This window comes from Punica granatum, chromosome 1 (genome assembly GCF_007655135.1).
Source record: "Punica granatum isolate Tunisia-2019 chromosome 1, ASM765513v2, whole genome shotgun sequence".
NCBI classification, from domain to species: Eukaryota; Viridiplantae; Streptophyta; class Magnoliopsida; order Myrtales; family Lythraceae; genus Punica; species Punica granatum.
This window is the reverse complement of record NC_045127.1, coordinates 3,480,868-3,502,515: the sequence shown is the minus strand read 5'-3', so window position 1 is coordinate 3,502,515 and position 21,648 is coordinate 3,480,868. Positions and strand designations below refer to the sequence as shown.

The window sequence follows — 21,648 nt, the reverse complement described above, 5'->3', positions numbered from 1 at the left end:
AAATAAGAGGAAACAAGGTGTTGTAGAAAAGGGGTACCCAAATGGCTGGACTTTATCGGTAATGTAGGAATTCAATAACTTTTTAGAAGCACCTTATAGTCAGAAATGAGCCAACATCATTAGTCTCAATCGATAGATTGAAAACACCTCGTGATATATTGATGGCTCAAATTCCATGTTATGGGCCTTGGGCTTGTCAGTGGCCCAGCCCACGCTTCTATTCAACGGCTCTCCTTCCTCACGCTACGAGTCTCCGATGCACATTTTCAAAATTCAAATCACAATCAAAGCAAACTCCCTCTCTCTGCCCGGCTCTCCGTCGAGATTCTGCAATGGCGACCACTAATGGCTTCCTTACCACCCCCACCAAGACCCCCTCCTCCCAGCCCAATGCCTCCAAGCGTCCCCTCCCAAACCCTTCCTCATCCGACCTCCGCTCCCGCTTCGAAGCCTACAACCGCCTCCAGGCGGCGGCGGTGGCGTTCGGAGAGAAGCTACCGATCCCAGAGATCGTTGCCCTGGGTGGCCAGTCCGATGGCAAGAGCTCCCTCCTCGAAGCCCTCCTGGGGTTCCGGTTCAATGTCCGCGACGTCGAAATGGGGACTCGGAGGCCCCTCATCCTCCAGATGGTTCACGATCCCTCCGCCCTCGAGCCCCGGTGCAGATTTCAGGATGAGGACTCTGAGGAATATGGAAGCCCTGTGGTTTCCTCTTCTGCGATTGCTGACATAATCAGGTCTCGGACGGAATCGCTCCTCAAGAAGACCAAGACTGCTGTCTCTTCAAAGCCGATAGTGATGAGAGCTGAGTACGCTCACTGTCCCAATCTCACGATTATCGACACCCCGGGTTTTGTTCTCAAGGTGAGTCTGGGGATCGTGCAAATGGGGTTTGAAATTTGTGGATGGATTGCGATAATTCGTTCCCTGATGATGGTTTTGATGATTCTGACGCAGGCTAAGAAGGGAGAGCCCGAGAACACTCCTGACGAGATTCTTTCAATGGTGAAATCCTTAGCCTCTCCTCCTCATCGCATTCTGCTATTCCTTCAGCAAAGTAGCGTTGAGTGGTGCTCCTCATTGTGGCTGGATGCAATCCGTGATATCGATCCATCATTCAGGAGAACAATAATCGTTGTCTCCAAGTTCGATAATCGGCTAAAGGTGCAAGCGTCAAGCTCCTTTTCAATTTATTGGCATAGACGAATTTGAATGTTGATTTTTTAGTAGACCTTATAGTGTACAAACTGGGATGATCAGCTTTCTTAACTGTAAAGGACTAGGTTGTCTAACTAGGAATTTCTTCATGTTCTATTGTTTGGTCCATTGATGATTTGACGAGGAGAATTTTATTCAATTCAGGAGTTTAGTGACAAGTGGGAAGTGGACCGATATTTGAGCGCCAGTGGGTACCTTGGTGAGAATACTCGCCCATTTTTTGTAGCCCTGCCAAAGGATAGGAACACCATCTCGAACGATGAATTCCGTCGGCAGATATCTCAGGTGGACACAGATGTTCTGCGCCATCTGCGTGAGGGCATCAAGGGAGGATTCGATGAGGAGAAGTTCAAGGCCCGCATCGGTTTTAGTTCTCTGAGAGAGTTCTTAGAGTCCGAGCTTCAGAAGAGGTACAAGGAGGCTGCACCAGCAACTCTAGCTCTGCTTGAGCAGCGCTGCGGCGAAGTTAACAATGAGCTCACGAGATTGGATTCTAAGATACAAGCCACTTCCGACGTGACCTATCTGAGGAAATCTGCTATGTTATATGCTGCTTCTATCAGCAATCATGTGGTAAGTATGTCGTATGAAAGCACTTTGAAATTTGATTCTTTATTTGTCCAGACGTTCACTTGATCAGAAACAAATATGTTTTCTTAATTTGTTCAAGGGAGCCCTCATTGATGGAGCAGCAGATCCTGCCCCTGAGCAGTGGGGTAAAACAACTGCAGAAGAACAGTCTCAGAGCGGTGTTGAGAACTGGCCCGGTGTGACTTCAGATGTAAAGCCTGCAAATGCCACTCTTCGGCTTTATGGAGGAGCTGCCTTTGAGAGGGTGATGCATGAGTTCCGATGTGCCGCATATTCTATTGAATGCCCTCGGCTCTCTAGGGAGAAGGTATATGAATTGAACTCACAGACAATACAATAAAAGGGAGAATTTTGCTTGATTTATCTGATAGAATCAATCTATGCAGGTGGCAAATATATTACTGGCCCATTCTGGGCGAGGCAGGGGAAGAGGATTGACAGAAGCAGCTGCCGAGATTGCAAGGGCTGCTGCTCGGTCATGGCTTGCTCCTCTGCTTGAAACTGCCTGTGACCGGCTGGCTTTTGTTCTGCTGAATCTGTTCGATCTTGCTCTTGAGAGAAACCACAATCGTGACTCAGAATGTAAGAAGACTTTCCTTATTCCCACTCATTACTTATTAGCATTATGTAGCATTATCCAGTGTGAGGTTGAATCCAACAAGTTCTCATTTCACAATATGTTCCCAGGGTAACTAAATCTGTCGCCTGTCCGATCTTCATAATCTTAGTTGTTCTTTTGTTGCACAGATGGAAGAAAAAGTGGGAATATGGATGGGTACGTTGGTTTCCATGCATCCCTGAGGCACGCTTACACTCGGTTCATTACTGATATCTCCAAACAATGCAAGAAACTTGTCCAACACCATCTCGATTCAGTCACGAGCGCGTACTCAGAAGTCTGTTATGAGAATGAATTCCATGTTGGCGGCTTTGGCCCCATGGCTTCATTCAGCGGATTGAACCAAACTTCAGGGAGCAGCTCACTATTTCTTGAGCTTTCTGAAACTCGAGCAGCACCATCTGATGACCCAATGACTGATCAGGAGAATGTTCCTCCAGAAAAGAACAACCAGCAAATCACCCCCGGAAAAGATGGAGAGACTCTACGAGAAAGCCAAATTACTATTCCTGAAACACCTTCACCCGATCAGCCATGTGATATGAATTATAAGGGGGTCAAGAAGGAGAATGGCAATGGTGTTGATGTGGGACCTAGAAAACGTATCTCAAGAATAGCTGGGAATAATGGCAGGCAAGCGGAGTATCTGAGAGTTCAGAATGGAAGCAGCCTCTTTGGGAACGGGGATTGTGCTTCCAGATCAGGTTCGGCTTACTCCGAAATCTGCTCATCGGCTTCACAGCACTTTGCCAGGATCCGTGAGGTCCTCGTCGAGCGAAGTGTGACTTCAACTCTTAACTCCGGGTTCTTGACCCCTTGGTAAGTAGTGTGACCCCCTTTTTACCAAAAATACATCCCCACATTTTTATCTCAAGCTTTAAGATTCATTATTCGGTGCCGAGATACATCATCAAATGATGAGGAATTAACTGCATCAACTTTTCTTGGTCTTGACTTTGCAGTCGGGAGAGGCTCGTGGTCGCATTGGGTTTGGAATTGTTCGCGGTTAATGATGAGAAGTTCATGGACATGTTTGTGGCCCCGGGTGCAATTGATGTGCTGCAGAGCGAGAAGCAGTCCCTGCAGAAGCGGCAGAAGATACTCCAATCTTGCCTGAACGAGTTTAAGACCGTCGCTCGGACACTCTGATGTCTCCAACATAAATAACAAGAATCAGATCAGAGCTGTGCCGGAGCTCTGCACAGCGAGGGGGTCGAAACCGCTAGATATAATGGCTTCGCTTGTGAAAAGTTGGTTATATAATTGTTGATTGTTTGCTTTGTCCCTGACGTCCACGTGCACATTTCGACCGAGCGGACTTATCAGCTATGATTGATCACTCGTATCTCGTGCATTGTTCGTTCTGACTCAATGACAAATTGTAAGTCCAACATGAGAATCATACAAGCACATCTACAGTTTGGTGCTTTCCATCATGTAATTCTCCACTTTCTTGTTGCAGCAATTTTTGGTGTGGCCAATATTTGGGCCCGATCTAGGCTGGCCCAATATAGAATCATATTGGCTTAATCTCATAACAAGCTCGAAATAAAATTGAAATTTCTAATAATTTGCTATTTATCAATAACCCAAAATGAAAAATTGTATATATTTATTTTGGGTGAGAAAATTTATTTTATTTTGTCCCATCTAATCATTGGATCTATGATTAGACTATTTGCAGCGGCCCTCTCTTGGCTCTGGCATCTTTCCATGTGGCGTACGAGACCGCACTCCACCCTCTGCCTGCTTGACCAATCAAGGGTTGCCACATGGGACCCCTATTGCTGCTACCCATGCAAGGCCTATTTTTTTTTTTTTAAACGATTGGCAAAAGAGCCGTTTTGTGTGGCCAGTTGTTTCAGGCCATGTGGCGGGCAACGGGCTTGGAACAGGGGGCGACACATTTAAATTTAAGTCAACTTTTTTTTTTCTTTTAAAGTAAAAGCTGTGAGATCACAATGGAGATCCGATCAAAGACTGACCGCTAGAGTTTTGAGTCTCTCTTTTTTTTCGATCCCTCTTCGGATGATGTGAAGCCTATATAGCACCGTGTGGGCCCTCAACGGAGACCCGAAGAGAGACTTGTACTGTGGATGGTCTTAATGCAGTCAGAAGTTCACTCGTCGAGTATTTCCTAGAGCAAATATTTTTCATTCACCAGCCATCATAAATCCTTTTACTATAATTGTGAGAATTTTTTGCTTGCTTGGCCTCTCGAGTGTACCAAATATTTATGCACGTATCTTCTTTCAAGTTAGTTGTAATTACTAAATTACATTACTCGATTACTGAACAAATGACCCGATCACCTTCAATACATGCGAAATTCAAAAGACAAAGTTCCGAATGACGTTTCTTCATGAAATATAACATCAACATGCGACGACGCCACTGAAAAGAAGAGCAACAACAGCCAACTCCCACACCCTTAATGGAGTCATAACCCATGCAGATGAACGCGCCGGTGCCGGTGCTGGTGCAAAGACAGCTGGGGACTGGTCCGGGGAGGGAGTAGGCGGTGGTTCAGGCAATGATGCATATGGCGCCGGCGATGCTGGGGTTGGAGCACGTGGAGTGCTGGGTAACGTTCTCGGCGACGGAGCTCTTGCCGAAGGCGTAGGCATGCCCACAGGGGACGGGGCAGAGCTTGGTGATGTGGGATGTGGTGGTGAGACTGGCCATGGCAAAGGCGTGGTTGAGGGTGGTGGCAGCAAAAGAGAGGGAGAAGCGGGGCTCGGCCCTCTAGGTTGTGGGGCTAGCGGATAGGAGGAGGTGGGGCTGGGGCTTGGTCCATGAGGTTGCGTGGCTAGTGGAGCGGAGAAGACGGGGATCAACCCGTGGGACCGCAAAGTCAGTGGAGATGGGGAGGCAGGGCTTGACCCCTGTGGTTGCGTGGCCAATGGAGCGGGAAAGATGGGGCTGAGCCCTCGAGTTGGCAAAGGTGACGGGGCTGGCACCAGAACCTGAGGAGGCAAGCGGTGCTGGACCGCCAATACAACGACAATCAGCTGCTGGCCCTTCTTGCAGCTTTCTTCAGTCCCGCCGATAAAGAAGAACGGGCCAGATCGACCGAGGGTGAACTCGGAGGCCCCGTCGTCCCATTTCTTGATAGGGTTGTAGGTGTTGCAGCTGTAGTAGTCATCTTTACTGACCAGCAAAACACTGTCTCCCTTCTTATACTTGAAATCTTCCCAACAAAAGAACATCATATCAAAAAATAATTATGAGAAAATATTGCAGTAAACAGCAGAGTCTCCTAATCATATAATATCAAAATGGTCGTGCAATATGAGCATTTACAGAGATTATCATTGACGGAAAATCTGGTCTTCCCAGCCCACTGATTGTATCCCTCCTTTGGGTTTTCGACCCACCCTTCTCTTCCTCCGACATCGAACCTGTAAGACTCCGACAAACAAACCACATTGAGTCCGATGATCAGACCCAGCACGATGGAGATACTCATGCGAAGCTCCATAGTTGAGATGTCATATGAGAGCTCTGGTGGTACGAGGATGCTTAGTGAATGTACGTAGATATTATATATACATCATTTCATTTCATCAAGCTTCAATGTCCAAAGGAGAGGATAATAACTGGGAATGGAGGGGCTTGCAAGAGGTATTAAATATTTTGGGGAGTCGTGTCCAAATAATTTAGTGTAAGCTTAGAAAGGAGCCCAACATAATTACTTGCCATTACGAGGGAGGGATTTTATTGCAGTAACACAAAACGCCAACTAAGAATCAAGAGGTCTTGCCTTCAATCTTCATCTGTGATATTTATGCACCCCTTTATTTTATTTCCAATCTTTGTATTAGACTATGAATATCCCTCATGACCCAACAAAATAATTATATCCGTTCTCGTCTGAAATCGTAAGACTTATATTCGATTCTTACTCATGAGACTTCTCGTAACCTTTATTTTCATTTATTTTTCTTTTACTAGGTCCATTAACCTTGTTGATGATCCAAAAATTAAAAAAGAAAAATCATACAAGGTGAAAATATTTTTCATTTTTCTTTTGTGTATATTGTTGTTAGTAATGAAACTTTAGAGGGGAGGAGGAACTGTGGGTCAAAGAGTGTTGTTTGTTTTCATCGTGGGATTATTTGGTAAGGGCAATAAACTGGGGTTTGTGGAGGGAGTAGATTATTATTAATGAAATTTCGTTATTTTTCTCCTAAAGTAGGAAGATATTATGAAGTTATTAAAGGCTCCCAAAGGACAATCCCAGCTAATTTTACTGCATATGGCAAAAGTGCTTTAACATGATGAGTAGGAGCCTACCGCATGTGCCGCATTCCGTTCTCGTCACGATTCGTTAAAGTAATGCAGATCCTCGCAATTGCGATTGATCTACGGTTAGTTCAAGTTTAGATGGATGTTGATCATCTTCTTTGTTTCACTCTTTATGTTATCCATACTGATGACATCTTTTAATTATCAACAAACCCATCAAGACAGCGTTCGGCAAACACAATCAGTAAGACCAAATCATAATCATATACCACCCATTCCGCGTCAGATCACACGACTTTCATATGAGTGTTCGAAGTTTTCATAGCGTGAAATGCTTTATCTTAAAGGTTTGAATCATCATTATCATGAGGTTTGAGTACAACATAACATTTTAATGATTTGGGCCTGTCTGCCACAATAGCTCCTATACTTCTGGGCCTGTTTCCAAGCCATTATGACAAAAGGGCTGGTCAATGGATCTCAGGACCAGTTTCAAATTCAAATGGACCTCAATTTTTCGATTATAATGGAGGTTTGTGGATCACCTAATATAGTGAAATAAAAATTTTAAATATTTAATAAAAGGATACAGATAATTCCACATGAGTATCAAATTTAAAATCTCTTGGTCACCTCACCAGGTTATGAAGTAATAAGTGGGCCTCAATTTTGGACTAATAATCTTCACCCATTTATCTTCCCTTTGCTCATGCAATCAATTCAGAATGTGTAAATCTCGTCTGTTATGCTTATGGATTCTGATTAAATCCCATACTGAAAGTAAAGATTCATCAATTTTTGCAGACTCCTGAAATTTGCCCCAAATTATCCGGCACGATTATGTTCACGGAGTCATCTCTTTTTCTCTGAATCCGATATTGATAGTTTGTGTCAAGAGTGTTAAATTTATTTATGCAGTCTACTGGACATTCCACATCGGGTCGATGATGATTCAATACATTAAGTAGCGGTACGAATAATGCTACATCATATTCTCATGAATTCAAGAAACTTTTTATTTCCATAAAACACCCGAAATAGTACAATTTGGTCATACCATTGCTTTAGCTTTACTGCAAATTGTTGATGCATGCATGCTTACAATACAAGTCTGCATAAAAATGGCAGATGACTTAGATGAGGAAACACAGAGGAGAATAAGGGGAGAGTTGTCGTAATTGAAAATGAAAAAAGCGCGGAGATTCTACCACACGTCTAGATTGTAGTCGGAACATGACAACGCCGGGCTCATCACGAAGAAAGGAGAGGGAAATCATTGATCCTTCTTCTTTTCCTCGGGCTTCTTATCTGCAGCTTCAGCTTTCTTCCCAGCTTCCTCCTTCTTCTGCACTTGCTGGGCAGCTTCCTTCACCTTAGCCTTCCCTTTCTTGGGCTTCAGGAAGCAGAAGCAAGAGCAGCATGGACACTGGAACAAGAACTTCATTGCCCCCCCTCCTCCTCCTCCTTCCTCCTTCTTCCTCAGCTCCTACAACTGTTATCAATGCCTCTGCTCGCTGCTGCAATGAGGCTCTCCTCTCTCTCTCTCTCTCTCTCTATCGCCTTCTTACTTTCTGGCCTAATAATGGGATGGGAGCGTTTCTTTGTTTGGCTTTTGGGCGTTGGATTCCATTTCAGTCGCTTTCAAATAATGACAGGTTCGAAGAATTTGGGGATGGGGCCTCTGGGAAGCAATGGCTGTGGGGCTGCCCTGCCCCTCATGATCATCTTCGAACTTCGCTAGTCCTATTGATAATCAGACCTTGCTTCCTACTTCAGTCTCATCATACTTTGCGTATTATGGATCATACGGTATCACGTCGGTTGTACCTATGTAGTAGCTACGGATCTGACGAATGTAATATTGTGCAACTCATTTCGTTGCGGGACGAGTTACTTGTCGTAAACGCCCCATCGGTCGAACAGATCCCGTAAATCGGGGACCCATATGAATTTATCTCACAAAACAGATTCTGCAGCAGCTGGCAAGCATTAGGGGCAGAAATGTATGCAGCCACTGACCACTCGGTGATTGAAGATTATGGAAGAGCCATACTGTTAATGTCCTTTCTTGAATATGCAAGTAGATTCGGATTAACACAATTGTCCCATCCACTTTTTGACCTTTTTGCATCTTATTGTCCCAATCAATCCCCCCTCTTACAGAGAAAAGGTAAGGGAAAAAAAAGATCAGGCCATGTGATTTTCAATCCATGGGGCCGCTCTCATGTCCCCTCATTATTCATATACAGCATCTCTTTATAAATACATACATACATACATACATACATATATATATATATATGCAGAAAAATGATCACCCAGAAAGGGACAGCTTACCAGGACTTCCACAATGGCTGCCTCTCACGTACATAGACGAGCAGACAAATCCTCCATCGCTACAAGTATTAATAAATATCTGCAAAAGCATTGTTGTTTTAGGTACTGTAACATGTAAAGCTCTAAAGTCGAGAATTTGGTTTGGTTGGTCCAGGCGATTTTCGATAATCGTAAACTCCGAGGCCTTGTTTCCTCCCAAGCTGGCCTGCGTCAACGTATTGAACCAGAAGAGGGCAGGGGACGTATTTGCTGCCTCCTAGGCCTGAGTGGAGAACTCTCATTATCGAGAGGCAGACGTCGAGCCCAATAAAGTCTGCGAGCTCAAGTGGGCCCATCGGGTGGTTCGTCCCCAGCTTCATCCCTGTATCAATGTCTTCTTTGGTTGCGACCCCGGTGAAGAGGGCATAGAATGCTTCGTTTATCATTGGCATCAGAATCCGGTTCACGATGAATCCCGAATAGTCCTGTGAGCATATAACCGTCTTTCCAAACCTGCATATTGAGTTGGAGAACGTTCAACTATTCAACCATCAATCATAACCAACTTAATAGTCCAGTGAGCATATAACCGTCTTTCCAAACCTGCATATTAAGTTGGAGAACGTTCAACTATTCAGTCATCAATCATAACCAACTTCTTTTGATGAGTGCTCCAGAAGATTCACCTTTCAGCCAATGCTTTCGTGGCGAGAAATGTTTCATCTGATGTGTTCACACCTCGTATGATCTCAACAAGTTTCATTACAGGCGGAGGATTCATGAAGTGCATCCCAATAACCTACAGGTGACAAAAGTTCTTTCATCTGTGAGAACACGAATATTAGTAAGATATATGACTTCACACTACGGAATCCATATACAAAATAAATCCCTTTCCAAACTGATTCTATTCATCCATACCAAACTTCGCAGTATCGTCACACTATGATTAAAACATTCCTGAACAACTATACGAACCAGATAGGCTCCAAGAAGTATAATCAAGGATGGAAGCAGAATCAAAGGGCATCCCACTATTGTGTTCACCATGAACAGCATTCAATACAATTCAAAACCAAGGTGTTCCTACTGGAGCAAGGAACTATCACATAAGATAAGCCGGATCAAGACCAACAACTCAGGAGTAAAATTTTCAAAAGCTTTTAACAAAATCATGATTGAGTTTCTGCGGGGAACAGGAGGATTTCATTGTCTTCGTCCTTTAAATTTGGAAAATCAAAAATTTTCTATCACAATATGACACTTAAATGAGCATAAACTACTCGGAACACAACCTGGGCAGGTCGCTTAGTAGCAGAGGCTAGACGAGTGATGGAGATGGAGCTCGTGTTCGATGCTAGAATCGCAGGAGCCTTCGCGATCCTGTCTAGCTCAACGAACAGCTTCTTCTTGACCTCTTCAGATTCCACGATCGCTTCAATGATGACATCGCACCCATTCATCTCTTCCAGCGATGAGGTACAGTGAAGACGCTGCAGGGCAGCGCTACCTTCTGCCTTTCCTTGCAGGAAGACGAAGGAATTCAATTAACTTTAAAGCCAGATGAGTAGCAGTGGATCACCCCCTATATAATCTCGATCACGAGCCACCCCTATCGTGTCAAAAGCTTGCAAATTGTTCTCCTACGCCTATTTATTCGACTTTTTGGAGCTTAACAACAGATCATGTGCATCTTCTTTGCTTTTTATACCGCACACCCTTATCAATCTGGTCCATAAAATCTCAAAATTTCTCTAGTTGGGTGCTCCGAGAAGCTTGGAAAACTTCCAGTCACCGGATAAGTCTAACTATGAGTGATGACTATAAAGCGACAGGACAAGCACAACTATGCTACAAATCAAGGAGGAGTAAAAGATCTAAATTCCCAAATTCAAAGTCTTAAGCTTTGTGTTGCAGTCGCTCATTGGGAGAGCAAAAGACACGAGCTTTGATACCTCGGAGAGGTTGCCTTTGGAGATCAATCGTTGAATTGAAGAGGAAATGGACTTGGAGGCTCTGGCGAGGGCCTCCGGGTCGGAATCTGAGAGGTAGACGTGGAGGCCGTGGACGAGGCCGAGTTGAGCTATTCCAGAGCCCATTTGGCCGCCGCCAACCACCCCTATGGCTTCACACTCTGCCGCCATCTTCACTCCCAACTCTCCTCACCTCACAGCGTCTGCAGCTTTCTCCGATCATAGACAAAGACAGGATGTGAAGATAAACGTGAAAATCGAGAGGTGGAATTTCCATTTTGGCAATCACAGTCCATTTTTCTATTTTTTAAAATTTTATAATTTCAGTGAAATTATAACATAGATTTTATATCGAAAAGTGCCAATAAATTAAATATATTATCCTGAAAATTAATTTTTTTCTCCATTTGTAAATATGTAAACACTGAATGATTTTCTTGATAATTAAATAAAATTTTTTTATTAACATTGAATAAATTATCTTTTACAACCTTTTACCAACTCATTTCGTAGTGTGTGTGTGTGTGTGTGTGTGTTTGTGTATCCTCTGAATGGGAAACGAAAGCACCATTTTAATAGTCCTAATTCTCTCTCTCACTTTTTTATTGTAATCTTAGAAAAATTATGACATTGTTTTGAAATAGTGAATAAAATGTATAAATTTTATTAAAAACTCTCTTGATAAATCAAAAAACACCTTGATAGAAAATCAAATATATTATAATTCATTAAGTTTTCTTATATATTGTGTACGCGCAGACCTGTCCTGAGTTTATATATATATATATATATATATATAAATTCAGAAAAATGAATTATGAAGATGGCTTCCTTAATACATCGATGCTCGGGATCAAAACGTCATTGAACTGGATTGGGCTTCGGGTTTTTGCTGTGGTCAGGGCCCCTAGGCCTATCTTGGAAGGCCCAGGCCTAAGACCAGGCCCAGGCTCCGTTCTGGCGTTCATCAGGGAAATTTCAATTCGCCCCCCGTAATTTGGACCTGGCTTCAGTGCACCCTACATCTAAATTGTCTTTATTATGATCCCTAGTGTCTAGGGATGTAAGTTCGACGGGCTACTCAGAATCGATAACAATTATAGCATGGACTCGACTCGGCCTTGTCAACCTCGTGCGAGCTCAAGTCCAGGTTTCTATTTTGAGCGGGTCGAGTTCAAGCTCAGTAGCATTTGACTAGTCGAGCTTGGGAGCTTAATGAAAATTTATCAATCTTTTATGTAAAAATTACATATATATCATTTTATTAATGGCCCGAGTCCATACTTTATATAAAAATTGGGCAGGGCTTTTTCTCGTGAACTTAATGAAGCCAAAAGAACCGAACTCAAGTTACTCGATTGCATTTCGAGCCAAGGTCGAGCTAGGATTCCAAAACTCGACCGAGCTCGAGCTTAACATTTTTTAGTCGAATCGAGTCGAGCTTGGCTACACTCGAGGTCGACTCGGCTCGATATCACCCCCACTAGAGTCTAAATTACACTTCATTCGCCAATGTTGCATGTTGAATACAGTCCAGCGCAGAGTTCATGTGGAATCAGATACATTCTCCACTTCTCGTTCTTAAAAGGACACGAGTGAGCCCGAGCGCAAGCTATCGAGCAACACGACACAGAGGTGAAAGCGCCAATCGATTCGATTCACGGTTTCGCATGAGACGATAAAAAAGGACTAAAAAGTCTGGATAGAAAGAGACGAAGGGCATAATATAATACAACAACAATCCCACTGAAAGTGAAGCCTATTCGAAGCATGCGGTTCGGCAGAACAAGTACTGGTCTCCACCTCGCATGTATGCTTAAGAGGACCACAGGACCCATATCTGTCTGTGTTCCAATCAGTATTCCATGTCACGGTGGACGTACCAATGTTGTTTGTGGATCTCTTTCTAACTCAACAGGCAAATCAAAGTTACTTCGATATACAAAAAGCACTCGGGAAGGAGATCGAACCGCCCTTAGTCCTTCTCACGGGCAGCCCGGAAAACGACTTAGTTCATGGATTTTACTTTAAATGGAAGACGAGAAAAGAAGAAGAGAATATGAAAGCCAATTGGTGCTTTGTCTCGGATATTTTGCAGGGAAGACCAAGAAAAGAACAAGATGAACAAAAGGGAAGTTCCGAGAAGCCAATCGACCGATGAAATGGAAGACCCCAAAAAGTCAATATTCTCGTTTCATTTAGCATTGATACTCATCTTGATTTCCAGAGAAAAAGCACGAACCCCGGATCGCCCACGAATTATGACGTGCTAATCTCAGACACGGTGCGGCAGTCACCTTCAGCACCCATGAGTCGTGTTTCCCATCATTCAAATAGAGGTCTGGTTTTAAAGACAGAAGAAGACACGAGAGAATCTGTGAAGAAGACTATACCGAGACCCATCCTAAAACCGAAAGCGACCAGCACTACTTGAGTGTGGTGGCGGGTGAATAATCCGTAGCATGAGAAGTAAAACGATCAAATCAAGCCGTGGGAAAGGTGGCAAGACGCGGAAAAGAGAGTGTGACAAGTGAAACGATCAAATCAAGCCATGGGAAAGGTGGTAAGACGCGGAAAAGAGAGATTGGGGGGTTTCGAAAGACCCTTACAATTTTGATCCATCGATCTTTAGTCCTATATGCTTTTATGCATGCTAGCTATATAACCTTTTATGTGTCTTACGCACATATATGCATAGATCCAAAAGATGAGACTTTAGCTTTTGATTATATACCTCGATGAGATCCTGCAGCTGAGCATTCTCTCAAACCCGGATAGAGTCCACTAAGATTATGGTCAGTAACCAAGACGTAGACCTCTTAACTATCAGGCCTGAATGATTGACCCGACCTCCTCCAGACGCAAGCTATCACCTGGTAATGGAAGGACAAGCCAGACGATAACATGGGGAGATAATGGGTCAGTCACATGGTGTACCAATACATCTAGGACAGGAATCTTTTAAATTGTGCAGTAGACCAAAAGTTAACAGGGACGAAGTCACGAGGTACTAAGGTCCCAGCATGTCTACCTGAAAGAGGCGAAATTTTTAGTGCCCTTGCCCTTCGGAGAGGTTCAGTCTTTAAAATTCTGAGCTGTCCCTCTCAGTCCCTTCGTCAGCACTAACATGAATGCTTTCTTCATCATCAGCTCTAAATGGAACAGCACAAAAAACAATCTTAAGAAAGCATAACCGCACCAACTTCCACGAGTAACAAGCATTTGCTTCGATAAGGGCCCCGAGGGTTGGATTACCCGACAAATACCGGAAAAGGTTAGCACTAAGCACCGAGAAAGCAAGAATTAGGCTAAAGACCTGTCAGCAGAAAGGCAAAATTTCAGGGACAAAAATTGCAATCTTCTTTAGTGAACTTTCTGAAACATTAACCTTCACTGTATCTAACACCCTTCAGTGATAGAGATGGCATGGGACCTCCTGTGGTCCTCACTGTCTTCAATTTCCACCTATTTCTCAGCACCTTTCCTTCAAACTCTCCCACACACCTCCACTACTACTGAACTCACACCCTCTCCGCTTTGCCCGGCCCGAGATGAATGCCAATAAAAGGCTCGGAGGGAAGAGCACCCCGAGAGATAAGGGAAACATAGTCGAAGAAGAGATGGAAGACGACATAGAAGAAGAGGAAGTGGTGGGCGAGAATGAAGGAGACTCTGGTTTTACAGATGATGGAAGGAAGAAGAAATCTGTGGCCGGAAAAAGAGGGCCAAGTGGCGCAAGAGAGACTTCACCACCGAGCTGTCAGGCCGAGAAGTGTGGGGCCAACTTGAGTGAGGCAAAGCGGTACCACCGCCGCCATAAGGTGTGTGAAGTCCATGCAAAGGCGCCATCGGTGATAGTTGCTGGGCTGAGGCAGAGGTTCTGTCAGCAATGCAGCAGGTCTCATGTCTAAGCTTCGATCCCCCAAACTTATCCCACACTGCATATTTTTATGAATATACACGCATCGCAAGTACAAACTAGCCTATGATTCTCTATCAATATAACGTGCATTTTAAAATTCAATCGAATGCTACAACTTTCTCTACCTCTACCACAGGTTTCACGAGCTGACGGAGTTTGACGAAGCAAAGAGGAGTTGCCGCAGAAGGCTGGCAGGACACAATGAGAGGAGGAGGAAGAGCTCTGCAGAGTTCTATGGAGAAAGCTCGGGATGCAGAACTGCCAGCCCAGCTTCAAAGTTGAAGCCTGACAGTCAGTGCAGGGATGCCGACGAGAGGGGCAGAGTTCAAATCCTTCCCCAAGGAAATTCTACATCTTTTAAGCACTTCCAGATAAGATAAATGACTGAGTATCTGGCTAGCATGCTCTCTCTCTTCTGTCACCATCCCATCTCGATCTACTTGCCCCCTGTCTAATGATCTTTCATAGCCGGTGCTGATTACAAGACTCTTTAAGTTGCATAAATAATCTACTGAGACAGAGCTACTCCATCTTGTGTGATCCTGATCTAGCTAGAAAATTCTCTGCCTCAGGAATGTAATGCAAAATAAAGCCTCTAGGCCATCGAGTCGAGGGTGTATGAGAATGAAATGTTATTGTAAAGCAGTTTGCATTGAAGTTCTGATCTGAGATTCATATTCTTTTCTAAAACCAACTGACTAGACTATTAAAGTATATATCGATCATAAGGAAATGTAGTATCATATAATCACACCACTGCTTCTTCTTGAGGAGATCAACACAAACAAGCAGGTTTGCTCGTGGACAAGTAAAATCAGGTTCTAATACTGCACAAGGAAGAGAACTGAGCTATAGTGCAACAAACTTAAAGCATCGCATAATCACATTTCTATCATACAGAGGCTGAGCAAGATTTCAAAGAGTTAGTGAAATCTCACGACTATGCAGGATATATCATCTTTGCTCTCCCTACTAAGTGCCTCTTCTGCTAAGTGCTTTGCGGCTGACTTAGCATCCTTTATGTTCTTGACCAAGTCGATGGCTTCCTGATTTGACATGACCTGTCAATATTTCTACAAAGAATTAGTTCCGATCCCCCTCTGCAGGTTTTATTCAGTGATAGAAACCGAAGAATTGACTAAAACACGGATTTTCTCACCTTCCATAATCCATCACTTGCTAATATGATGAGCTCTGTATCATCATCTATCTCTTCCACTGCCACATCAGGTTCCGAGCTCAAGTGCTCCTTCAAACTCTTGTCACCAAATGCCCTTGCCACTGCCAGCTGCCCATCAACACGTGGAACGTCTCCTGACATTATTTAGAATAACAGTCCATCTTAAAATTTGAAATATGTGCGTGTTAAGAACTTGAGTAGAAATGACCCAATAAGTTTTTTTGTGCGTCTCTTAATACCAGGGAAGTTTGATACAAAACCGCCTCTGTTCTCAATACTCTGCCTCTCCACATTGGGGTCGTGATCTATTGATAACTGTTTCGCAGCCCCCCTTTTGCTAATAACAGCACGGGAATCTCCAACATTTGCTACTATTAACTTATGGCAATTAATTAGTATTGCTGTTACTGCAGTTGAACCTCCTTTACCCAAATCAGCTGCCTTCTCGAGGATGTTAGTGTCAGTTATACGATATGCTCTATGAATTGCCTTCTCGGGTTCCAACCAAAAGCCTGGCTGCTTGCAAAAAGAAAACCCACAAAAAATGGACTTCCATCATGAAAGTAAATGAATTTAAACTTCCAGAATAAGATCTCAAAATGCAAATTCTCGTAACTTTGATAGATGACAATGAAAACATAGAAATTGCATGCTATTTTGTCATGGCGAAAACGCCCAATTTTCTATTTTCATATACAAGAGATGCTCCAGTGCATCCACTACTTCCAAATCTCAAAGGAATTCAAAACAAGCTTTCGTACTTCCACCAAAGAAATCTTCAAAAGATGCAAACTGCAAACTAGTCCATGTTTTACCAGATTATCTATGAAGGAAAAAGATAGAAAAACTTTCTTGTTGCAGAAAAGTTTATACATATAAATCAATTGTCTATCATCAGATGGGTAGGTGTATAGTGTGCATGGAATCTAACCTCTTTTATAATATTGTCAAACAGATGCGAGCAGAGATAATTGGGAACCTCGTGACTTAGATGGCCATCAAATATAGCAAATAAACCGAGTTCATTGTCGTCGACTTGCTTGAACTGTGCAACCACATAATCTTCCATAGCATGAAATGCTTTCCCCTTAACCAAGTAAAATCCATGCGTTATGTGCTTGGACATCTTACTCTTCCCTTTTCCAGAGTCAGATGCAGCTGAACCTAACCCAAATTTTTCCTGCAACAATTATCTTAAACCAGTCACCACCATGCGTTGTTCTTTCCTATAGTATATAAGCAGCAAAAGCTTTATGGAAGCAGCAGCCCCAACTCCTAATCTCGAACAAGCCTTTGCCTTTACTTGTGGTATATTTTCCTTAGCTTATGTCTTCATAAAATTCGCTATACAATGAGACAAAGAATCTTACTGGGGATCCTAAGTGAGTATCTCAACGTAGAAGTACTACATTAACATTTCTAAGCATAAGAGCTAAAGAAGCAAATGGCTGAATACAGTGATGACTGATGAGTTAGAAGAAAGATTAGGATGGAGGGAAACCAGCATGAACACATAGTTAAGGAAATCCAGGGAGCTGGGCCCAAGATTTTCCCATTCTCAAATGAAATGGCACAGATTCAGACACCACATGTGTAAACAGGTACTTTGCATCATTCAAGAGTTTCACACAAGTTTGTGATATGAACTGATCAACTAATACACAATTCATATTATGGACAGAAGCCAACGTATCATCCTAATACGAGACGATCTGATCAGACATATACAAGTTTCCCCTCAAGAGACCACCTTGTCAGTAGCGAGGTGTTTGGTTCACATTATATCCAAAGCAGGAGACGGTAAGGCATCAGGCAACTCTATTGCTAAAAAACGAAGCTTCTTCCACTTGCATTGACATGAAAAAATGCCCAAGAAATGCATCAAGAGTTGCCCAACTAGGAACCCACTATGAAATCTACATGTTCTCAGAAAGCCATCTCATTCATATTGCTTCTTGGGTCGTAAGCTACGGTATCACAGCTCATAAGAACAGAACACCCGATAATCAAAACCCAAGATCCAACATTTTTGTCAACACACAAGCATCACAATACTACAGATAGAAGGCAACAGCGGAGGAGAATGTAAAATGGGGTCAGTCAGTGCACTGTACCTTCATCTTGTGGAAGATTTCTCTGCCGGTCATGGCTTCTGCAACGGCGGGGAAGAGCCTGTATATAAACGGGGTGATCAGATTTGGGGGTCAGCACAGAGGAGGTGGACACCGAGAGCGCGTTAGGGGCGGACAAGTGTGAGGGTAGAGGAAGATCAGCTACGGTGACGAGGATGAGCAAAATAACCATTGAAACGACACCTCTTGCCGCGTTATTTGCGTTCCGCCCGTGACGCGTCCGTCCCCTGTCCTTACTCCAAGTTTGCTTTGACCATAGCCCATGGACATGTCTGGCCTCAAGAAAACCCAATGGTGAACCATTTTCCCCGCGATCTCCTAACAAGATTCGGTCTAGTACCACGAAGAGATATTAAGTTGGATTTCCAGTTGGATAAGTGCTCAAATTCTAAAATGTTTATAAATGTTGATAAATATGTTGATGTGTGAAAATATATATATATATATATATAAATGGGTGTATATAAAAGTGGATAGATAATTTATTATTAAAAATTTGATTATAAAAAATGATTATGAAAAAATACGAGTGAGAAATTATTATTAAATGACAGAAAAGATAAAATAGTAATAATTATATTGTTGAATTTGTGAAACAATAAAATTAAGTAAAATTATTATTTCAATAACAAACAAAGTCGCATCACCGCTCTAACATTTCTATGGACTCAACTTGCTTTGGAAAATTATTTATTAATGTTAGATCATCGAAAGCTTGCTGCATCATGTGAGACGTAAGTCGAGAAAATCAGTCGACTGTCCGACCATGTTTAAGTCGTGGCCGTGACCCTGCCCATGATACCTCGCTTTAAGCCCATTATGCAATAGATATATTCGGCCCATCAATATCAATCTATGCCCTTCATAGGGTTAAGGGAGGCCCTTCTAGAATCCTACTTTTATCATTTTCGAGATTATCATGCCTGCCTGGAATTAAGCGGCTAATGATTCGGTACGGTCTCCGAGTAGACGGAAAGTTTAATCCTCTGTTGAGTCCCCCTTAGTCGATGTTGCACTTATCATTGCGGACCCATGTAGACGGCATGATTAAGGCATCAACAAAAGGAAGATTAGGAAAATGAATGGCCATGGTAATGGTAATTAAAGGAGGTGTGCTGGTTTTTGGTGGTCCCAAAAGCATCATGATCTCTAATGGGCCCACGAGTCCTAAGAAAGAAAAGCCCAAATGGGAGACAAGAAGCTTTTGAAGAGCTCCCTTTGTACCCAATTTAAGGATCCTCCAACCATCTTTTTTTTTCCTTTTAATTTAAAAAGTGTTGGATCAATGAAATATAATAACTTCTACTTTGTTTAATCCTACACAAAGAAGCTTTTGCTATGTTAATTAATTACGGATACATATCCCTGCTTTGAATAAATCTCGTTCTGACTAAAAAGTAATTCATTTACATGTCTATGGCTAAAGTTGAATGTCCGATCGGCATATGCATAATCTAATTAGAAAGATCATTTAAATATGAATAATTTCTGAAATGGAGAGCTCTATGTCAAGAGAGAAGTCCCACTTGAACTTTGATCACAATCATTATTAATTATAAAGATTATGAGAGCCTATATTTATACAAACTCCTTTGCAGATTTAATTTTTTTTTATCTGTCCAAGGCTCCCGTTTGCTTTATGCAGAAGAGTACATTTGGGAGACTGTGTTTTAAAGGGAGCAAAAGCAAGTGGGCACAAATTATATTATATTATTAGATTAATCACCTAAAAAATCACGACATTTTTACTTTTCTCTAAATATAACATGACTTTTAAAAAATAAGACAGAAAGTTACAATCTTTGTATTATTTTAAAATATAACACGACCTTTACGGAGTAGCACAGAAAAGTACGATATTTGTATTTTTTTTTAAATATAACACGACCTTTAAAAAATAGCACAAAAGACACAGCCTTCTAGCACGATCCTTTTTTTTAACACGCTAGAATCGCAATTAAACTAGAAAGTCGTGTTTTTCTGTACTATTTTTTAAAGGCTGTGTTATATTTAGGAAAAAATGCAAAAGTCGTGCATTTTTGTGCTATTTTTCAAAATTCGTACTATATTTAGGAAAAATGCAAAGTCATGCATTTTTATGCTATTTTCTAAAAGTCGTGCTATATTTAGGAAAAAGTTTAAAGGTCGTGTTTTTTTAAGTGATTAACTATATATTGTATCGTATTATATTATATTATTATAGTAAAAAATTAGAACAAATCCATATGCATAGTAGAGGGAGTAACATGCTTTTTTATACTCTCACATGCTTCTTTTAAAATTTTTAAATTTTTAGTTTTTTACACATCTTTTAAAATAATAATGGTATAAGAGTTTAACCCGACTATTCCAATTGCCCTGGTGACCACCCTACAATACACGAGAAAGATAAGTTTGATCATGTACATATCGTGCATGTAGCCCTACAAAGAGTATTCTCTTCCATAATATAATGAAATATTATATATATATATATATATTTAATAATTAAAATTCTTTTTAATTTAATTTAGATATATTTTTAATTGTATAAAAATTAAAATGAGTCCATATGCATAGTAAGTAGAGTAGCACACCTTTTATACTCTCACATCCCTTTTTCTAAATTTTTTTTAATTTTAGGTTTTTACACGTCTTTTAAAATAATCATGTTATAAGAGTTTTGTCCCACTATTCCAATGGCCCAGTGACCATATTGCAAGATACAATAAAGATAAGTTTGGCCACGTACATATCGTGCATGTAGCCTACCAAAGAGTATTCTCTTCCATAATATAATGAAGTATCTATACCTTTTTTTAATAATTAACTTTTAAATTTAAAAATTCTTAATTTAATTTAGATATAGTTTTAATTGCATATACAAAACTTTTTCTCGGTGTACATCGCTTACTATCTTGAAGTTCAATGGGCCTTATTAATCTAACCTTAAATATTTTTTCTTTTATGATATTTCCCAAATCTATTATCTAATTTAATATAAACACCTTTTTATTTTGATTTACTTTTTTTTTTATGTATGTCATCTACTATCTAACAAATTCAATTGGCTAGGCTTATTTAAGTTCAAATGAGGTTAACTCACCAAAGGATGAAGATATTTCAATAGTAAATTTTCGCTAATTACAAAATTTGCACTTGAGATCATGTCTAGAGAAAAAGCATCATAATGCATAAAATCAACTCACGTTGGTTAAAATGTTCTTATTTTTTCAATGAACGCATGATCATACCATGTTGTTAATTGAGACAAATTCTCACATGACTATTGACAATAATTGTGACAACGAAATGCTTTCAATGAATAAATTTGTCTAATCAAAAGTAATGAACCATGTAAGACTTTTTATATTTTGGTCATCATTTTCTAATTAGAACTATTGATGATTTAAATTACCATTAGTGGGAAGTAATGTTAGATTTTGCACCTTATGAAATATTTATTGAAAA

General features: G+C 41.5%; 5 protein-coding genes and 1 long non-coding RNA gene across 7 annotated transcripts; 2 read left to right on the top strand and 4 right to left on the bottom strand.

Moving 5' to 3' along the window:
• The first annotated feature begins 258 nt into the window (after positions 1–258).
• Positions 259–3,863, top strand: LOC116189498 (dynamin-related protein 5A). Its single transcript, XM_031519187.1, has 7 exons — positions 259–863; positions 957–1,163; positions 1,362–1,790; positions 1,888–2,115; positions 2,195–2,390; positions 2,556–3,246; positions 3,390–3,863. Exons 1-7 carry the CDS (start codon positions 333–335, stop codon positions 3,574–3,576), a joined length of 2,469 nt encoding a protein of 822 aa, XP_031375047.1. The 5' UTR covers positions 259–332; the 3' UTR covers positions 3,577–3,863.
• Positions 3,864–4,684: 821 nt separating this feature from the next.
• LOC116189452 (early nodulin-like protein 2) lies at positions 4,685–8,709 on the bottom strand. 2 transcript variants are annotated; one of them, XM_031519132.1, is made up of 3 exons: positions 7,884–8,709; positions 5,731–7,786; positions 4,685–5,617 (listed from the first exon to the last, which is right to left on the bottom strand). In XM_031519132.1, exons 2-3 carry the CDS (start codon positions 5,906–5,908, stop codon positions 4,803–4,805), a joined length of 993 nt encoding a protein of 330 aa, XP_031374992.1. In that variant the 5' UTR covers positions 5,909–7,786; positions 7,884–8,709; the 3' UTR covers positions 4,685–4,802. The 2 variants fall into 2 exon arrangements, with proteins under 2 accessions (XP_031374992.1, XP_031374983.1); XM_031519123.1 differs by having other exon boundaries at positions 5,731–8,709.
• Positions 8,710–8,872: 163 nt separating this feature from the next.
• On the bottom strand, positions 8,873–11,258 carry LOC116189466 (3-hydroxybutyryl-CoA dehydrogenase). The gene is made up of 4 exons (XM_031519142.1): positions 10,947–11,258; positions 10,287–10,508; positions 9,678–9,790; positions 8,873–9,504 (listed from the first exon to the last, which is right to left on the bottom strand). Exons 1-4 carry the CDS (start codon positions 11,133–11,135, stop codon positions 9,135–9,137), a joined length of 894 nt encoding a protein of 297 aa, XP_031375002.1. The 5' UTR covers positions 11,136–11,258; the 3' UTR covers positions 8,873–9,134.
• A 1,338-nt stretch (positions 11,259–12,596) lies between these two features.
• Positions 12,597–14,309, bottom strand: LOC116189492. Its single transcript, XR_004152407.1, has 2 exons — positions 13,996–14,309; positions 12,597–13,837 (listed from the first exon to the last, which is right to left on the bottom strand). It is a non-coding gene; the product is annotated as an uncharacterized LOC116189492 (long non-coding RNA).
• Positions 14,310–14,460: 151 nt separating this feature from the next.
• LOC116189483 (squamosa promoter-binding protein 1) lies at positions 14,461–15,543 on the top strand. Its single transcript, XM_031519167.1, has 2 exons — positions 14,461–14,862; positions 15,023–15,543. The coding sequence occupies exons 1-2, from the start codon at positions 14,516–14,518 to the stop codon at positions 15,264–15,266; spliced, it is 591 nt and encodes a 196-aa protein (XP_031375027.1). The 5' UTR covers positions 14,461–14,515; the 3' UTR covers positions 15,267–15,543.
• A 55-nt stretch (positions 15,544–15,598) lies between these two features.
• Positions 15,599–18,395, bottom strand: LOC116189475 (probable protein phosphatase 2C 39). The gene is made up of 5 exons (XM_031519154.1): positions 18,181–18,395; positions 16,998–17,246; positions 16,306–16,582; positions 16,046–16,200; positions 15,599–15,947 (listed from the first exon to the last, which is right to left on the bottom strand). The coding sequence occupies exons 1-5, from the start codon at positions 18,211–18,213 to the stop codon at positions 15,810–15,812; spliced, it is 852 nt and encodes a 283-aa protein (XP_031375014.1). The 5' UTR covers positions 18,214–18,395; the 3' UTR covers positions 15,599–15,809.
• Between the last annotated feature and the right edge of the window lie 3,253 nt (positions 18,396–21,648).

Excerpts from the sequence above, each read along its gene's own strand:
- LOC116189498 (XM_031519187.1), top strand. The coding sequence starts at position 333 with ATGGCGACCACTAATGGCTTCCTTACCACCCCCACCAAGACCCCCTCC. Across the intron at positions 864-956 it reads CCCCGGGTTTTGTTCTCAAG|GCTAAGAAGGGAGAGCCCGA; the intron begins GTGAGTCTGGGG and ends ATTCTGACGCAG. Across the intron at positions 2,391-2,555 it reads CCACAATCGTGACTCAGAAT|ATGGAAGAAAAAGTGGGAAT; the intron begins GTAAGAAGACTT and ends TTTGTTGCACAG.
- LOC116189452 (XM_031519123.1), bottom strand. The coding sequence starts at position 5,908 with ATGGAGCTTCGCATGAGTATCTCCATCGTGCTGGGTCTGATCATCGGA. Across the intron at positions 5,618-5,730 it reads TTCCGTCAATGATAATCTCT|ATTTCAAGTATAAGAAGGGA; the intron begins GTAAATGCTCAT and ends TTTGTTGGGAAG.
- LOC116189475 (XM_031519154.1), bottom strand. The coding sequence starts at position 18,213 with ATGACCGGCAGAGAAATCTTCCACAAGATGAAG. Across the intron at positions 16,583-16,997 it reads TTGACAATATTATAAAAGAG|CCAGGCTTTTGGTTGGAACC; the intron begins GTTAGATTCCAT and ends TTTTGCAAGCAG. Across the intron at positions 15,948-16,045 it reads CAAGTGATGGATTATGGAAG|GTCATGTCAAATCAGGAAGC; the intron begins GTGAGAAAATCC and ends AAATATTGACAG.
- LOC116189483 (XM_031519167.1), top strand. The coding sequence starts at position 14,516 with ATGAATGCCAATAAAAGGCTCGGAGGGAAGAGCACCCCGAGAGATAAG. Across the intron at positions 14,863-15,022 it reads TTCTGTCAGCAATGCAGCAG|GTTTCACGAGCTGACGGAGT; the intron begins GTCTCATGTCTA and ends CCTCTACCACAG.
- LOC116189466 (XM_031519142.1), bottom strand. The coding sequence starts at position 11,135 with ATGGCGGCAGAGTGTGAAGCCATAGGGGTGGTTGGCGGCGGCCAAATG. Across the intron at positions 9,791-10,286 it reads CTACTAAGCGACCTGCCCAG|GTTATTGGGATGCACTTCAT; the intron begins GTTGTGTTCCGA and ends TGTCACCTGTAG. Across the intron at positions 9,505-9,677 it reads ACGAAAGCATTGGCTGAAAG|GTTTGGAAAGACGGTTATAT; the intron begins GTGAATCTTCTG and ends CTCAATATGCAG.